General features: G+C 43.7%; 1 protein-coding gene across 1 annotated transcript in view; it reads right to left on the bottom strand.

The window, feature by feature from the left end:
- LOC309551115 (putative cation-transporting ATPase 13A4) overlaps positions 1 to 17843 on the bottom strand; it is a 358044-nt gene that overhangs the window by 10076 nt on the left and 330125 nt on the right. The window contains exons 25-28 of the mRNA XM_082251561.1: positions 17505 to 17577; positions 17250 to 17424; positions 8326 to 8495; positions 6924 to 7012 (exon numbers count right to left, since the gene is read on the bottom strand). Of these exons, the coding sequence (XP_082107687.1) occupies positions 6924 to 7012; positions 8326 to 8495; positions 17250 to 17424; positions 17505 to 17577 (507 nt within the window). The remainder of the gene's footprint in view (positions 1 to 6923; positions 7013 to 8325; positions 8496 to 17249; positions 17425 to 17504; positions 17578 to 17843) is intronic.

The raw sequence follows: 17843 nt of genomic DNA, 5'->3' as shown, positions 1-17843 counted from the left end.
CCCTGCTGGATCCCCATTACAAGGACAACGTACCGTCCTTAATTCCCTCACTGGAGCGTTATCAGAAGATGCGCGGGTACAAGCACACGCTGGTAGAAGTTCTGCTGGTGGCATTCCCACCTGACAGCGGGGGCATAGTGGAAGCAAAAGTCCAAGGCAGAGGAGAAGGAAGAGGTCACCAATGCAGTCAGAGCACCGCCAGCACCTCAGAAGGCAGGGTTAGCATGGCCGAAATGTGGAAAAGCTTTGTCAGCACGCCACAACAAGCAGCAGCACCACCAGCTGTCACAATTGTCCTCCACTCCACCTTCCATCATGCCATCCTCACATTGTTCTGGAAAGAGGCAGGCTTCTGTGGCCCAAATGTTGGAGCGTAAAAAAAAAAAATGATGACGCCGGATAACCCTCTTGCCCAACGGTTGACTGCTGGCTTGTCGGAACTGATAGCCCGCCAACTACTGCCATATAAACTGGTGGACTCGGAGGCCTTTCGGAAATTTGTGGCCATTGGAACACCACAATGGAGAGTCCCAGGAAGGAAATATTTCTCGCAGAAGGGCATTCCAGAGCTATAAGGCCATGTTCAGTGGCAAGTGAATGAATCCCTGGTACACAGTGTCGGTGCCAAGATACATCTGACCACAGACACGTGGTCTAGCAAACACTGGCAGGGAAGGTATATAACCTTTACTGCCCACTGGGTGAACCCTCTGACGGCTGTCAAGCATGTAACCCATGGCACCCGTGTAGATTTGGTTTTACCGCCATGGATTGCATGCAGGCCTGCCTCTTCTTCTCCTCCTCCTACTCCATCCTCCCTCTCCTCCTCGGCTGACTCCTCCTTTTCCACTGCTACCGTCTCTTCTGCTGCGCCGCCCAAAATCCCCAGAACCTATTCCACATGCCAGGTGAGACTTGGCCATGCTGTGCTGCATCTGTTGTGCCTGGAAGCCAAGAGCCACACTGGTCCTGCACTCCTTTCAGCTTTGCTTTCACAGGCAGATCAGTGGCTAACACCGCTCAATTTGACAGTTGGTAAAGTGGTGTGCGACAACGGTGCCAATCTGCTGATCGCACTGAAACAAGGCAAAATTACACACGTGCCATGCATGTCACACGTCCTGAACTTGGTAGTGCAGTGATTCGTTGCCAAATACCCTGGGGTCCAGGACGTCTTGCAGCAGGCCAAAAAAATCTCGGACCATTTCAGAAGATCTTACACAACCTGCCCGTCAGGCATCTTATTTGTGACTGCCGGACGCAATGGAACTCAACCTTGTATATGCTTGATAGGCTGCTCCAGCAGAAACGTGCAGTTAACGACGACCTGTATGAACTCTGCGGCAGGACAGGTTCTGGGGAGCTTGTTTTTTTTTCACTGCGCAAGTGGCTGCTCATGCGTGACGCATGCAGACTTCTGAGGCTATTTAATGAGATCACCAAACTTGGCAGTCGCGGCCAGGGCGCCATCAGTGACATTGTACCTTACGCCTTCTTTCTGGAGCGTGCATTGTGTCGTGTCATTGATCAAGGCGTCGAGGAGCAGGAGCAGGAAGATGAGGAAGTTGAAATGTTGGATGAATTTCCAGGGGGTGCTACTCCATCTGAGACAAGTCAACAACAGGAGTCTGAAGAGGAGTCAGAGGAGGAGCAAGAAGAGCATGCTTTAAACCTTTCTGGGATCCCTGGTGTTATCCGTGGATGGGGGGAGGAGAACGAGGATGACATTATCCTGGATAATGAGCTGAAGCCTGGCCACTACACCGCTTCCATTTTAGTGCAAATGGGGGACTTCATGCTCCAGTGTTTTAAGGGGGGCCCCCGTATAAAAAGCATGAAGGGCAAGGACCAGTACTGGGTGGCAACGTACTTAGACTCCCGGTACAAACAAAAATGGCGGAAATGTTACCACCATCACAGAGGGCGTCAGAATGCAGCACTTCCAGGCCTTGCTTCGAGAAATGCTGCATTCTGCTTTTGCGCTGGCAGAGGAATTTCGACTCACAGAGAAACAGTTGTGGGTAGCAATCCAACAGCGCCTGCAAGAAGAGGGCGTTTTGAAGATGTGCTGGTCACTTTTGATAGGAGAGCATTCTTTCAGCCGACCCATCAACAGCTGTGCTGCAGATCCAGCATCAGGGAACGCCTAGGCCGACAGGTGTCTGACTACATCGGGTTAACGGCCAATGTGGACTCTCTGAGGAGTGATGAACCCCTCGACTACTGGGTGGGCAGGCTTGGCCTCAGGCCAGAGCTTGCACAATTTGCAATAGAACTGTTGGCTTGCCCCCCATGCAGTGTCCTGTCCGAAAGGACGTTCAGCGCAGCAGGGGGGATCGTGACTGATAAGCGCACTCACCTAGCTCATAACAGTGTTGACTACCTTACATTTATAAAAATGAATGAGATATGGATCTCAGAGGAATTCAACACATGTGACCAGTAGACCATGTTTGATTAAAATTCCTCATGACAGGCCACAAATATCCGCCAGACCGCCATCCACCCATAACAATTCACGGTCCTTGTCTTCAGTAAATACAGCGGCATAAAAGGCATTTTATGTCCATTGAATGCCTAATTTTTGGGGTCTTTCATGGCCGACAATTATTTATCCTGTCAATGCCTAATGTACCTCCAGCCACAGAATACAACGTTCTTTGCTGTCAGGTAAATGCATTTGTGGGCTAATTTTTGGGGCCTGGAATGGGCGACACTTACTTCTGTATCCTGCGAATGCCTAATGTACTTCCAGTCACAGAATACAACGTTCTTTGCTGTCAGGTAAACGCATGTGGGCTAATTTTTGGGGCCTGTACTGGCCGACATTTACATTTACAGCTAGCAAGTATTTTGTGGCTGCAAATAAGACCTGAAGGTTTTTAAAGTTCGCCTGCCTTTAAAGTCAATGGGGCCCGCTGTGAACTTGCGGTTCGCGAACATTTGAGAAAGTTTGCGGATAACGTTTGTGAACCGCCCGGCCGATGTTCGTCCATCACTATTTATCACCACCCTTTGGACTTGCCCTGGGCCCTGAAGCCAGCTTTTAATCCTGGTACCCACTCTATGGTCCATACCTATGTACCTTAGTTTGTACAGTAAACGTTTGTGGGGATCTATATCAAATGCCTTTGCAAGATCCAGATATCCCACAGCCATAGGCCTTCCTTTATCTAAATGCAGCTCACTTCTTTATAGAAGGTTAATAGATTGGTCTGGCAAGAGCGATTTTTCATGAATCTGTGCTGATTACTACTAAGGGTACCATTTTCATTACTTAAGTCTTATATATATATATATATATATATATATATATATATATATATATATATATATATATATATATATATATATATTATATATATATATATATATATATATATATATATATATATATATATATAGCCCCTGATTATCCCCACCAATATCTTACAGACTAATGATGTTAGGCTAGCCGGCCAGTAGTTCCCAGGGATATATCTCAGCCCTTTTTTAAATATTTTGTACCACGTTGGCTCCAATCAGCTGGTACCATTCCCGTCAGTAGACTATCCATAAAAATTAGGAACAATGGTCTGGATATTCTCTAAGTACCCTCAGGTGTAAGCCATCTGGTCCCGGTGACTTATTTATGTTAAGTTTTTCAAGTCTAGTTCTGAGTCTGTCTTCTGTTAACCCTGAGGGTGCTTCCTGTGATGTGTTATTAACTTTAACATTACAGTCTAGGTTACTGTATCACCTCAATCCTTTTGTGAAGACTGAGAAGAATTTATTTAGCACCTTCACCTTCTCTTTGTCCTTTGAAGCCAGATTCCCTTTGTTGTCGTTTTTATGGGGCCAATGTTTTCTGGTCTCACTTTCTTACTATTTATATACTTAAAGAATTCCTTGGGGTTTTATTTACTCTCTTCCACTATGTGCCTTTCGTGTCTTTTTTTAGTCGCCTTGATTGCGCTCCTAAATTTCCTATTGCATTCTTGGTAAAGTTGGAATGCTGCCAATGACCCCTTATTTGAAGGCCTTTTCTTTAGTTTTAATATGCATTTTTACATTGTTCTTGATATACAGACATACCCCTCCCCCTTTTTTACCCTCTGTATCTCTGCGATAAAGGGAACACCCCTGAATGGTTGCCAGCCAATCATGAGAGTTGTCGAACCAAGTCTCCGAAATTCCCACAAATTCAAAATCCTCATCATACATTAGCAGCTCCAGTTCCCTCCATCTTGTTGGCCAGACTTCTTGCATTGGCATACAAACATTGTAATTTTGTCCCGTTGCATACTATATCCTCGTTAGATGTTGTGAGGCTGCACTTTCGATTTGTCAGCCTACCTACCTTGGGTTTTGGATCTCTGGTCACCCTACCAATTAATTCAAGTTGATGTTGGAAAAGATTGTATAGAAAACATCCAAAAACATCCAGCAGCTCCTTTTGGAGGTGGAACTACAGCAGCAAAAAATGTCCCCCCCAGAATACTTTCTTGGTTTTTGTGAACAGTTAAACAAAGTGCTTTACAAAATAAATGGAGACAGTACAGTCACAATACAATTTAAGAAAAGAGGGTTAAGAATGCCCTGTTCGTGAGAGCTTACAATCTAAATGGGAAGTGAAGTGGAACAAAAGGTAGTATCTATGTGGGGATGAGCTGACTGAAAAAGGATAGGCTTGCCTGAAGTGATGATTGATCACCTAAAAGGTGATCTGAGTAGGTGATGAAGGAGCTAGAAAGCAGTAGGTCTTGGGAAAAGTGAGGAGGATAATTTTGTTTATATTTTGAGATGGAGTTGTTAATAATGCTGGGGACAGAGTTTTATATGGCTTTGTAAGTTGTTGTTAATATTTAAAAATGTATTTGTTGAATGATCAGAAACCCGAGGAGGGATTGGAAAAGAGGGGTGGTAGATACTGAGCAACTGATAAGATGGTTCTGGCAGCAGCAATCATGACAGACTGAATACCTTTTCACAGGAGGATTACCTGTGTAGAGGTAGGCCAACGAGTAGGGAGTTGCAGTAGTCGAGCCAAGGGTAACAAGAGAGTCAAAATGGCAAAATAGGGAGAGTGATTCAATGCAGGGCTGAAAGGAGAGGTTGGAGTTCTATGCATACATACTGTATATCTATATATACTGTTATAATACCTTAATGTATATATATATATATATATATATATATATATATATATACACACACACACACACACTGAACAAAATTATCAAACGCAACACTTGTTTTTGCCCCCATTTTTCATGAGCTGAACTCAAAGATCTAATACTTTTTAATACTTTTTATATGTACACAAAAGGCCTATTTCTCTCAAATATTATTCGCAAATCTGTATAAATCTGTGTTAGTGAGCACTTCTCCTTTACCGAGATAATCCATCCACCTCAAAGGTGTAGCTTTTCAAGATGCTGATTAGACAGTATGATTATTGCACAGCTGTGCTTTAGGCTGGCCACAATAAAGGCTACTCTAAAATGTGCAGTTTTACTGTATTGGGGGGGGGGTCCAGGGGCGTCCGAAAACCAGTCAGTATGACCACCATTTGCCTCACAGAGTGCAACACATCTCCTTCGCATAGAGTTGATCAGGTTGTTGATTGTGGCCTGTGAAATGTTGGTCCACTCCTCTAAAATTGCTGTGTGAACTTGTTGAATATTGGCAGGACCTGGAACATGCTGTCGTATACGCCAATACAGAGCATCCCAAACATGCTCAATGGGTGACATGTCCCGTAAGTATGCTTGCCATGCAAGAACTGGGATGTTTTCAGCTTCCAGAAATTGTGTACAGATCCTTGCAACATGGGGCTGTGCATTATCATGCAGCAACAGGAGGTGATGGTCGTGGATTGAATGGCCAAACAATGGGCCTCAGGATCTCATCACGGTATCTCTGTGCTTTCAAAATGCCATCAATAAAATGTACCTGTGTTTGTTGTCCATAACATACGCCTGCCCAAACCCCACCGCCACCATGCGCCACTCGATCCACAATTTGACATCAGCAAATTGCTTACCCACATCCCACATGACGCCATACACGCTGTCTGCAATCTGCCCTGTACAGTGAAAACTGAGATTCATCCTTGAAGAGAACACCTCTCCAAAGTGCCAAATGACATCAAATGTGAGCTTTTACCCACTCAAGTGATGATGAACTACAGTCAGGTCGAAACCCGATGAGGACGACGAGCATGCAGATGAGCTTCCCTGAGACGGTTTATGACAGTTTTGGCAGAAATTCTTTAGTTATGCAAACCAATTGTTGCAGCAGCTGTCCGGGTGGTTGGTCTCAAATGATCTTGGAGGTGAAGATGCTGGATGTGGAGGTCCTGGGCTGGTGTGGTTACACATGGTCTGCGGTTGTGAGGCCGGTTGGATGTACTGCCAAATTCTCTGAAACGCCTTTCGAGATGGCTCGTGGTAGAGAAATTAACATTTAATTCACCGGCAACAGCTTTAGAGACATTCCTGCAGTCAGTATGCCGTTTACACGCCCCCTCACCCCTGTTCGTAGGATAGTCAGTGGACGGTTGTCAGCAGAGGAAGAAAAAGAGGATACTGGGGAGAATGTCCTGAAGATAATTGTTTGTTCACTGAGTCATCTTATGAAAAGAGACTCAATCCAAATTCATCCAAAGGGTGAAATAACAGCCTGGCTGTATCAGAAGATAGGAGTCCTATATATATATATATATATATATATATATATATATATACACATACATGTGTGTGTGTGTGTGTGTACACACAGTATATATTGTAAATTCTAACAACAGAAACGTAACTTTAAAAATAAAATAAATTAAAAATGACCTAAGGTTGCTCATAAAGCTATCAATTAAAAGTTATGCTGATGTTATGCTGGGTGGTCTTTTAGAATAATTAAGAGTTTTTTTTTACAAAATACTATACCTCCAGAGCAGTGTACATATCTTCAATGTCAGCAAACAACAAAAAAACATAAAATGTCACTTGCACAATCATCAAACAGGTAAGTGGATCTAAAAAGAAAAATATGCATTTTATTGATTATTATTTATAGTGTTCATCCAACAGATAGATAGATAGACAGACAGACAGACAGACAGACAGACAGACAGACAGACAGACAGATAGATAGATAGATAGATAGATAGATAGATAGATACTAAGTTAGCCAAAAGTTGCAGGAGCATTTTTAGAGTTTTACATCTATTAGTTCCACTATATAGTACACCAACTAATCTTGGCCATCACAAAACACACAGCCAAAGCATCAACACAAATTGTGTTTTGTGACTGGCCACATGTAGACCAAGTGTAGCCAGGGGCAGAGACACAAAAGCTGCACTGATGTCTATCATATACACAACAATAGTGTCAGCAGGAGGGTAGAGGTAAAAGGTATTGTGACGGTGCTCACCGTCGCTGGGAGTGAGGAACAGATACTTGATGAATTGGGTTGCTTCAAGTGGGACAGTGATGTTTGTCAGCCATGTATCTCGAGAGATACGTGAGGACTGTTCCTGTTTGATTCTGAACATGTTCACTGAAAGAGCTATTCACATTGGCTTCTGTTCCATGTCCTTCAATGTCAGAGACCTATTGTTTGTGTATTGAGATAATGTGTATTGTGTTAAGTCTGCCTGTCCCATTGTTAAATGTTAATGACCTCACATTGTTCTGTCAAGATGGCTAGATAATTAGTTCAGGTTAATTCTGTTTCTGTATACAATTTCATCTGCATATGCGAATGCAATCAGGCAGAGGGGAGGGATTGTTTACACTGTATGGGAGTGACTGAGTGTATGGGAGTGACTGTGTGCCCGTCTTGTTTTTTATTGGATTGTGAATTTCATGTCCTGTTCCCCACAAGGTCCACCTGGGCAGTAATCTTGTGGGGAAAACTGTATAAAAGAGCAGCTGTACCATTAAACGTTGAGTTCTACTTCACCCTCAATCTAGAGTCTTGTCTCTTATTGGGGGAATCTGCTACAAGGGATTGCTATGCTCTTCATACTCTCTTGAATAATCACTAAGCTCTTGTAAGAGCTTGTTCTTGTTCCTCCTTCACTCTCTGGGGAAAGACAGGTTCACCCACTGGAACCTGGAGCCTTGTCGTCGGTCCAGGGTGGATAGGAGACGGTGAGACCCCAACCAAGCTGCGGCAGTTTGTGGGGTCTGCGGTGGTTATGGTGTCTGGTGGAGTGCTTGGAGCCCTCGGTAAGCACTAGGAGCATCCATCAACGGAGGTACCCAGTCGGGGTGCAGGTTGATCCGTTACAGGTATGTACATACTTTATCTTTTACATGCATACATGAAATTGCAACTCACAGTTTGTATACAAACGCTGTCTGAATGGCTGTCCTTTAGAGAAGACAAACTCTAGAATAATAAGGTTAAATCCTATTATAGGGAATATTGTTGTGACGATGAAGTTCTCCGAAAACCGATGTTCTCTTATGGTAACATTTTCCATGTTATGGTTTAATGGTAGACAGGCACTGCCATTTAGAAATAAACAAAAGTCAAACAGTGTCAAGTTTACTTAACTATATACTGTATACATGTATTATTTTATATTTGCTACAGGTTGAATAATTTAGGCCCTCATTCACATTGAACGCGGCTTTGAAATTGTGCAACTTCATCTGAAATTGCACGATTTCAAAGCCGCATTTCAGTGCAACTTCAGGTTCAACATGAAAGATCTCTGTGCGGCTTAATGCTTAGATGTCTATTGAAGTTGCACCTAAAGTAGCAAAAAGTAGTGCAGGAACTACTTTAGCAAATCAGCGCGGCGCCGCAAAGTCAGCGTTGCACCGATTGGAACTGTGCCATTGTCGGCAATAGGCTGCGGCTTGCCAAATCATATCGCTTCCATTTGAACGAGGACTCAATGTTTCTAAAGGAATAAAATGAAAATCTGTGGTGTTGAAATGAAAACATAGGAAAAGTAGATAAGAGAAAAATGTATTGAAGTAAACCATTTCTATCACCTTGCAGAATATTCCTTCTACAGCTGAAACATTTTCTTAGAAAAAAAAGCAGCAGAAAGGAAAACGAATAAACTATCTTCCTGCCTTTAACTGATTTACCTGTCTTGCTAAAAACTCAGTTTAAGTCCATTGATGTGAAGATATTAAAGAGATATCAAGACACACATCTATTTATGTGCAAGAGAATCTTAAATAATAAAGCTGGTGTTTGTACATTAAAAAAAAGAGTAAACGCGCTGCCTTAAACCATTAGAACTGACTTGTTTGCACTTTAGCTCCTGACCCTAAAACTTCTTTATCACTCACACTCTCTTTGTACAAGAAAGTAGTGCTGACAGTTTAACCTCCCTGGCAGTATTCCCGAGTGTGGCTCGGGGTGGAATTTCAGTGCCATTAGCGGTAACCCAGAGCCACACTCGGGGTACTGCCAGGGAGAAATCGCTGGATCCTGGAAGAGGTTACTTACCTTGTCCCCGGGATCCCGCAATGTATTCTGGCAGTATACGGTGGCCGGATCTTCCGTCTGATGCTGTGTGCCCCGGCTTCCATTCCCTGCGAGTGTCGCATTGCAGGGGGGGGGGGGGGTGGAACCGGCAGCAAATTCAAAAAGTAAAACACACAAACACACTGATATTGTCAGGGATACCACATGCAGGCATCCAGCAAGGGTGATCAGATCAGTTGGCTGCACCAAGGAATCAGGACCCAGATGGATAAAGATGTAAATAAGTTTATTAAGCAAAATGACACACTCCAATACCAACACCAGTGACCATAAACAAGTAAACAAAATGTAAATGATAACAGTACAAAACCCCAATAGAACCTAACAAACTATATACAAAGGGATGGAGCAAACAATAGCAGGACAGGACAGGGACAGGAGACAAGGAAAGCAGGGAGCCAGGTACAGGAAGCAGGATGCAGGGAACAGGACTCAGGATCAGGATACAGGTTTCAGGATACAGGTTTCAGGATACAGGTTCAGACAGGGACACGGCTAGCAGAGAAAATACTGAAGCACTGAGCCTCAGTGAAGGGCGGGCTTATATTCCCTCAGCAGTCCTCCTCAGGTGCAGCTTAATTAAAAGAACAGTCCAGCTGCTGGGAGACACCCGCTGGTGGGCCCTGGAACTGCGCCCCTCAGTTCCAGGAACAACAGTGCCACCAGCAGGTGACCCATGTAATGACACAGATCCTGACAGATATATTGTAATCCTATTGGATTACATTACTAAATAAATTGACCTTAGTTTGCCCCCCAGTGCCCTTGCCTGCAGTTTTACTGTACTATATATATATATATATATATATATATATATATACTTTAACTTATTTATAGCTATTTATAATATTATAATTTATGATTTTGTGTTTCAAACTGTATCATATCCGAGATGTTATAAAGAAGAGCGCACAGTAGAAAACAAATCATATGTAAATAGTTGGTTTGGGCTGCTTGTCATTAAGAATTACATGCAAAAATAATGGTACCGCTTTCAGCACCTAAAATCTGAAATAATCATACCGCCAGGGAGGTTAATAAAGGTTACAGAGTTATAGTTGCCCCTGAGTAGACTTGGACAGCTGTTGTAAGGAGGTTTGAGTAAATCCTCAATAACTATTGCTGTACAGGGTGCTTAGCAAGTGTTTGCCTCTCTTTGAAAACTAGCTGGTTTCTTACAATGCTTGCTTTGGCCCTTACCTCTCCTCACTCACAAACAAGGCCATTTAGCAGTGCTGGTTTCCAACACATCATTTGAATCCTCACATAATAAGATGGCCGCAGGATGATGTCAGATTAGCAGGTTCCACCCCCATATGTGTTATGTCCCTGGGCATGGACTTCCTCAGTAGGTGTGCCCCCCATCTCATTATGTGAGGATTCAAGTGGTATGTGTTTGAAAGCCAGCACTGCTAAAGTCCCTCATTTGTGAGTGTACTTTTTTTACCTTTTAAGAATTAAACTTTTGATAAATGGAGAGCACTAGATTCTGTGCTTTGTTCCCATTTTTTATACATTGCTATTCCCTGAGTATACCTGAGGTTCTGGGAGCTGGAAAATGAAATAAGGAGATATAGAGGGACAACATGCTATTATACACAGAAGGGAACAACTGATTATGAGTCACTGGTAAAACAGGGGTCCTAATGTGAGGTGACCGGCCAGAGCATAAAAGTGAAGGAGAGCATGAACAATTTCCAGATTTATTTTCCTTACATTGTGGTGGAATAGTACCTTGAATTAAATATTTTATTTAACCAGATCCCATCTGGCCAATAGCAAAATGACAGCCGGGGAGTGGAGCAGTTATCTTGATCATGTGTCATATGACGTCCTTCAGGATTCGCCTCTAGTGCGTGGCCCCAGGATCATCCAGAGCGGCAATCAGTCATACAGTGTGTCACTCTGACACACCGCATCTCAGATCTTGGTAAAGAGCCTATGACCACAGCTGACCACACTGTAACTAGGAAGCATTCCATTATTTGTGTTGACAGTGCGTGAATAGAGGAGAGCCGGCTCTCCTGACAGGGCGGATTTGCACTGCTAATCAGTGCAGCCCCATAAGTGATGCCCACCAGTGCCCACCTGTGATGCCCACCAGTGGTGGCAATCATTACCCATCAGTAATGCCAATCAGTGCCCAATAATGATGCCTTTCAGTGCCAGTCAGTGATGCTGGTCAGTGTCTTCTCATCAGTGCCACCTATCAGTTCCCATTATTGCCACCCACCAGTGCCCATAAAGGTTTCCCATCAGTGCTACATATCAGTACCCATCAATGCCACCAATCAGTGCCCATCAGTCCTGCATATCAGTGCCACCTATCAGTGTCCATCAGTGCTGCATATACTGTAAGTGCCTCCTCACCAGTGCCAATCAATGCCACCTTATCAGTGCCCATCAATGCAGCCTCATCAGCACACATCAGTGAAGGCAAAAACATATTTATTTGCAAAATGTTATAACAGAAACTAGGAAAAACTGAAAATTGTTATCAAATACTTACCGTAATTTTCCTTTCCTGATGGACTCCATGGCAGCATATGTATCGGGTTTAGTCCCGCCTCCAAACCTACCCTATAGGACATCCACTCCCATAAATCTTTTAAATCTTTGCACCTGTTCAGCACACTTGTTCTATAACTAGCCTCCTTAGAAACTGGGAGGGAACACCTGCTGCCATGGAGTCCATCAGGAAAGGAAAATTACGGTAAGTATTTGATAACAATTTTCTGTTTTCCTGACAGACTCCATGGCAGCATATGTATCGGGAAATAACTCGCTGTACACAATCAAAGTGGGCAGATGCTGAACAAAAGTTTAATTAACTCTGTCAACCGACAGGACTTGTAAACCAAAACTAACAGAAGAAAGAGCTGCCGGCTCAACACAATAATGAGACAAAAAGGTGTTCATAGAAGACCAGGATGCTGCTCTACAAATCACTTCAGGAGCGACATGTCTGGAGACTGCCCAGGAAGTGGAAACGTGGAAACACTCCGAGTCGAGTGAGCCGTAACCGCCACTGGAGTCAAGCCCTTAGCCCTGTAAGCCCATTTAATGGCCTGGATGATCCAAGAAGAAATAGATCTTGAGGAAGCCCGTAATCCCTTATTCTTCCCACTGAAGGTGATGAACAGATATTCTGACTGCCTAAAGGGAACCGTAGCTTCTAGATATTGCTTGAGGCAATTCCCCACATCCAGTGGATGGATAGATGAGCCCTCATCCTGCCTAAAGGTAGGCAAAACTATTTACGAGTTCTCGTGAAAGACAGAGGTCACTTTTGGTCTTGCTTCCAACATAGGGGTTAAGACTACCCTGCCCGGAAAAAATGTTAGGAAGGGCTCTTGCGCCCCTAAGGCCCCAATCTCAGAGACTCTCTTTGCAGAGGTAATATAGCCACCAGGAAAGCGGTCACCCACATAAGCTCCTTACTAGTAAGAGGCTCAGCTGTATCACAGATGCGTTGTGACAGGAAATCCAGAACTATTGGAAGATCCCATTTGGAGAATCTCGGCTTCTTCAGGGGCCTAAGTCTTACTGCCCTTTTGAAAAACTGCCGCACCAGGGTATGACTGGCCCACAAGATGCCGGTAAAGGCACTTTCTCTTCCAGAAGAGACACTGTAGCTCTTACTGTGTTGAACAAGGCCCGAGATAGACGAGGGACTGGGTAGGAATTAAATGGCTATTCTCCAGATTCAGCAGCCATCCGAATATCTAAAGGGTGGACACAACTTGATCCAGGGGCTCCAACAACTGATCGCTGTCCTGAGATAAAAGGAGAAGGTTGTCTAAGTAATGATGAAGACGGATGCCTCTTGTCCTCAACAGGGCTACCACAGCCAACAAGACTTTTGAAAAGGTCCGTGGTGATGTGGAAAGCCCGAAGGGGAGAGTGACCGACGGCAAACCGGAGGTATTTTTGAAAATCCTCTGCAACAGTGACATGAAAATATGCGCCCTTTAAATCTATGGACACCATCCAGTCTACTGGTTGGTCCGCCTGTTGAATAGATAGAAGTGTCTCCATCTTGAATCTTTCCTTTATGATATATTCATTTAGAAAGGTCAGATCGATGACGGGTCTCCATGAGCCGTTTTTCTTCTGGACCAGTAAAAGAGGGGAATAAATTCCCTGGCCACACTCGAGCTCTGGCATGGAAATGACAGCCCCTTGAGACACCAGAGACTCTACGTAGGAAAGTAGTACCTGGCGCTTCTCTCCTGAGGGTGGCAGGGAGGTAGGCAGGAATCTTGGTCTTGGTGCTTCGTCGAAAGCCCACTTGTGCCCGGATGAGACTGTTCTGACAGTGCAGGGGTCCCGGATTGAGGCCGCCCAGACATGTTGGAAGTGTAGGAACCGAGCCCCCAACCGTCATGCCTGAGCGGGCCCAATCTCAAAAGGACTTTGATGCTTCACGGTCGCCAAAAGGGACACTCTTCGATGGCTTCCGAGAGGAGGATTGTCTTGACCTCCAATTGCGACCAAACTCTCTGCCAGGCCTGTAGGTGCGTGCTTCTCTGGCACGATCTGGAACATACCTCCTGGGCTGTCCCTTCTTCGGATTGAGAAGGTGTCAATTCTGAGGGTGAAAACCAGACTTGCCGCCCATAGCCCAGGTTATAGCATCTAGTTTATTCCCAAAGAGGGAGGAGCCCTCAAAGGAAATACGGCACCAAACCTGCTTGGATGCTGGGTTGGTCATCCAGGGGCGGAGCCAAAGAGCCCGCTTGGCTGTCACTGAGGACAACATAACCCTGGCCAGAAGATGGATAAGGTCAATAGAAGCCTCCCCCAGAAAAGAGGAGGCCATCCTAAGTTCCTGAATCGGGGAACTTCTGGCAACCTCCTCAGACACACTCCGAAAGGACTCATCCACCGAGTCAGACCATAGTTCCATGGCTTTGGACATTGCGGCCAAGGCCAGCTTACAAGCCATTCCCGCTGTCAAGTAGATACTCTTGAGGTCAGAGTCCATTCTTCTATCCAGAGGATCCTTAAAAGAGACTGTGTCCTCTAGCGGGAGGGTCACATGTTTGACCAGCCTCATCGCCGCAGTGTCCACCAAGGGAGGAGGTTCTCTGCTGACATTGTGCTCCTTCTTAAATATGGTGCCCGCTGGATGACATCGGCGGCGCCGAAAACCATACTGTTCATGCGCTGCCCCGCTACCGTGCATGCGCAAAACCAAGCCTCGATCCCGAGGTGCTTGCGCATGCGCAGTAGCCAGAAACCGGCGGCCGGTCAGGAAGCAAGTGTGGACTGGCCACGGAGCATTAGCCACCAGGGATAAAGAAGAAAAAGAAGGTAAAAGAGATACAAAGCCCTGAAAATAAAACAATAGCTGCCATGAAGCATTTGGACAAAAATACTCACTGACACCAATCGAGCCATTAGCCACCAGGGATGGATAGAGACACACCGGAATGGGTATTTGGGGAACAGGCCACCCGCAGCAGCTGGGTTCTCCGGCCATAGGCTGCACATAAATATTAGCCCCACTCCATACCCTGCAACAGCTAGGGCTTATAGGAGAAAACACACTCGATACCCGTTTGGCAGAGTCATCCATCTCCTGGAATCCATTAGGTAGGATGCAGGTAATCATTAGGAGGACAAAAAAGGAACAAGTGTGCTGAACAGGTGCAAGGATTTATGGGAGTGGATGTCCTATAGGGTAGGTTTGGAGGCGGGACTAAACCAAATACGTGTGCTGCCATGGAGTCTGTCAGGAAACTTTTTTTTTCAATATGTTCGTTTTTTTCCTTTGTTTAGCAAAAAAATAAAAACTCCAGTGGTGATTAAATATCAGCAAAAGAAAGCTTTATCTGCCTCAAAGAACGATAAAAAAAATTAGTTTAGGTACAGTGTTGCATGACCACGCAATTGTCATTCAAAGTGCAACAGTGCTGCAAGCTGAAAATTGTCCTGGGCAGGAAGGGGGTAAAAGTTCCCAGTATTGAAGTGGTTAAGATAAAAAAAAAAACAATTTTTATTGAGATTTATGAATTTATGGACACTTTGCACTTTATTACTCATAATCGGTTGGATTATAGTATATTGGCATATCACTAAAGGGAACATGATTTGCATTTGTAATTTTTTTCACTTCATATCATATTCATCATTTGTATATGTTTTGTGTTTTATACAAAACATGAAAATGAGGCTTGGAACACATGCCGACTCCATTTTGGGATCGGTTTGTCTGCACAATAGGCATCCATAGCCACATTGAAAACGAGGCTTGGAGTGCAAGCCGACCCCATTTTGGGCTTGGTGTGTCTGCACAGTAGGCATCTTCTCATTGGGTGACTTATTACTACTTAGATTATAAATAAGTGGCTTTTGTGGGTGTTTGGCTGGCACTATCTTTTGAAAAAAGCATTTATGCTGAAACGCGTCAAGGCCACGCTGCTGACAGCCTACCTTTGCATCTGTATACCCTCTTTACCACGAGATGTTTGTAAGTGCAATTTGGTGTATTTTTATTTAATTAAAATTTTAGCAGTGTTACACTATTTTGTGCTCCCTTGTTTTTTGGTTCCTTTCTGGCCATCAGACGGAGTGAGAGCCGCTCTGGTGTGACGGTTCATATCTGCTATTACCTCTTCACCTCAACATCAGTGACCTTAGTCATCCCTTCGGATTATCCATCCATTGTACAACAAGCTGATTTGACTCATATGCTATATGGCATTTTGAGTCCTATCGTTCTGGTGAGCACATTATATCTCTATATCTTGTTGGTGTTGGGATCCAGTGAGCACTTCAATTATCACCGTTGTGGACTGTTTTTTTTTCACTTCACATATGGGACTGTTGATTTGATGTTCACTTTTATTCATTTTGCAATTTATTTGTATTTACCTTTCTTGGTTTATATATATACACGTTTATATTGCTTATTTATTAGCGCTGCACTTTTTTCCACATTGTGTTTTATACACCATTGCACTTTATTTAAAAAAAATAGTCTGTGTTACACAGTTACACACTAAATAATTTGAGATGGCGCTGCACCAGATTTTGAGCTCATTTTTAGGAAGTGTAGTGAAAACACTTTGTGGTGTTAGCAGCAACTGGATGTTTGTTTTTTTGTTTTATTTTTTTAGTTGCGTTGCACTAATACATAATAGATAATTGATCTTTCACACGCTAACATCCTCACATTAATGATATCAGGGAGTTTAAAGGTCATGGGCAGGTCAGGCCTTGTAATTGACTGTCAACTATGGCTCACAGTCTGGCAGTCATTGACTGTCAGGCCAGGCTCACATTTGTGCGAATTGGATACGGTGAGCATGTGACAGTGACATGTGAATGTGACCAGCTCTCAATGAAGCTGGTTGACACATGTCCGGGGTGGCCACGGTGTGGTTTCCAAAAGGGATCTGTGCATTTTTGAGTTCGGGTTAGGTGTAAATTCAGGCAAAAATTGGAACCTGAATCGCATATGAACAGATGAACAGAAACACACTGGACCCCAGGCTGCGAACCGCGGCCGCACATGTGTGAAATTGGCCTCAGTGCAAAAGGCATGAGCTTGCCTAGGTGCATGTGTCATGGTTTGCCAATCCCTGCTTTAGATTACAGCTGCCTTTTTATAAAGCTTCATGTGAAGGAAAATAATATTGACAATATGAGTTTCAAATAAAATGACTTCCACTGTCCTTATTAAACTGCATTTTTAAAATTGTGGCTAAAGAATGGTTAGATATAGAAACCATGTGGTAATCATTTACCTGAAGACATCTGTTTCATTGTACCATGGCTGTTGCAGAAGCAGGAAGTAAGCAGTTGTCTGTACAATCAAAGTGAAGATGAAGTGCATAGCAATGGACAATAATAATGGAGGAGAAAGAAGCTGTCCTGGGGGTCTGTATGGAGCGAGCTTTGATGCTGGACCATTCAAACTTACTAAATAAAAAAGAATGTTGTGTCATACAGTGTATTATTGAAGAAGTCAGCATTATAATACTAAAATAATAGATACTTACAAGTTAAGGCCACTGCACTACTGATAGCCAAATCTTGAAGTAGGTAATGATAATTTGCAAGAAGGGTTTGTTTCTAAGACAAAATAATTTTGTGTAAGGCAAAAACTAATAATTTCATACTTTGCAAAATATTTATACAGGCAGTCCATGGGTTAAAAACAAGATAGGTTCTATAGGTTTGTTCTTACGTTGAATTTGTATGTAAGTTGAAATAATTTTTAAGTTTTTTTTGGATAGCATAGGGAAGGGTTAACACCCCTGTAAAATTTGTTTTGCTGTCTGTGCCTGTGTTCGGAAGATTTCACCTCACTTTCTATCCCTGTAACAATTGGATTTTGA

The sequence above is a fragment of the Pelophylax lessonae genome (genome assembly GCF_965119305.1).
Source record: "Pelophylax lessonae genome assembly, chromosome: 3".
NCBI classification, from domain to species: domain Eukaryota; kingdom Metazoa; phylum Chordata; class Amphibia; order Anura; family Ranidae; genus Pelophylax; species Pelophylax lessonae.
This window is presented reverse-complemented; position numbering and strand designations above follow the sequence as displayed.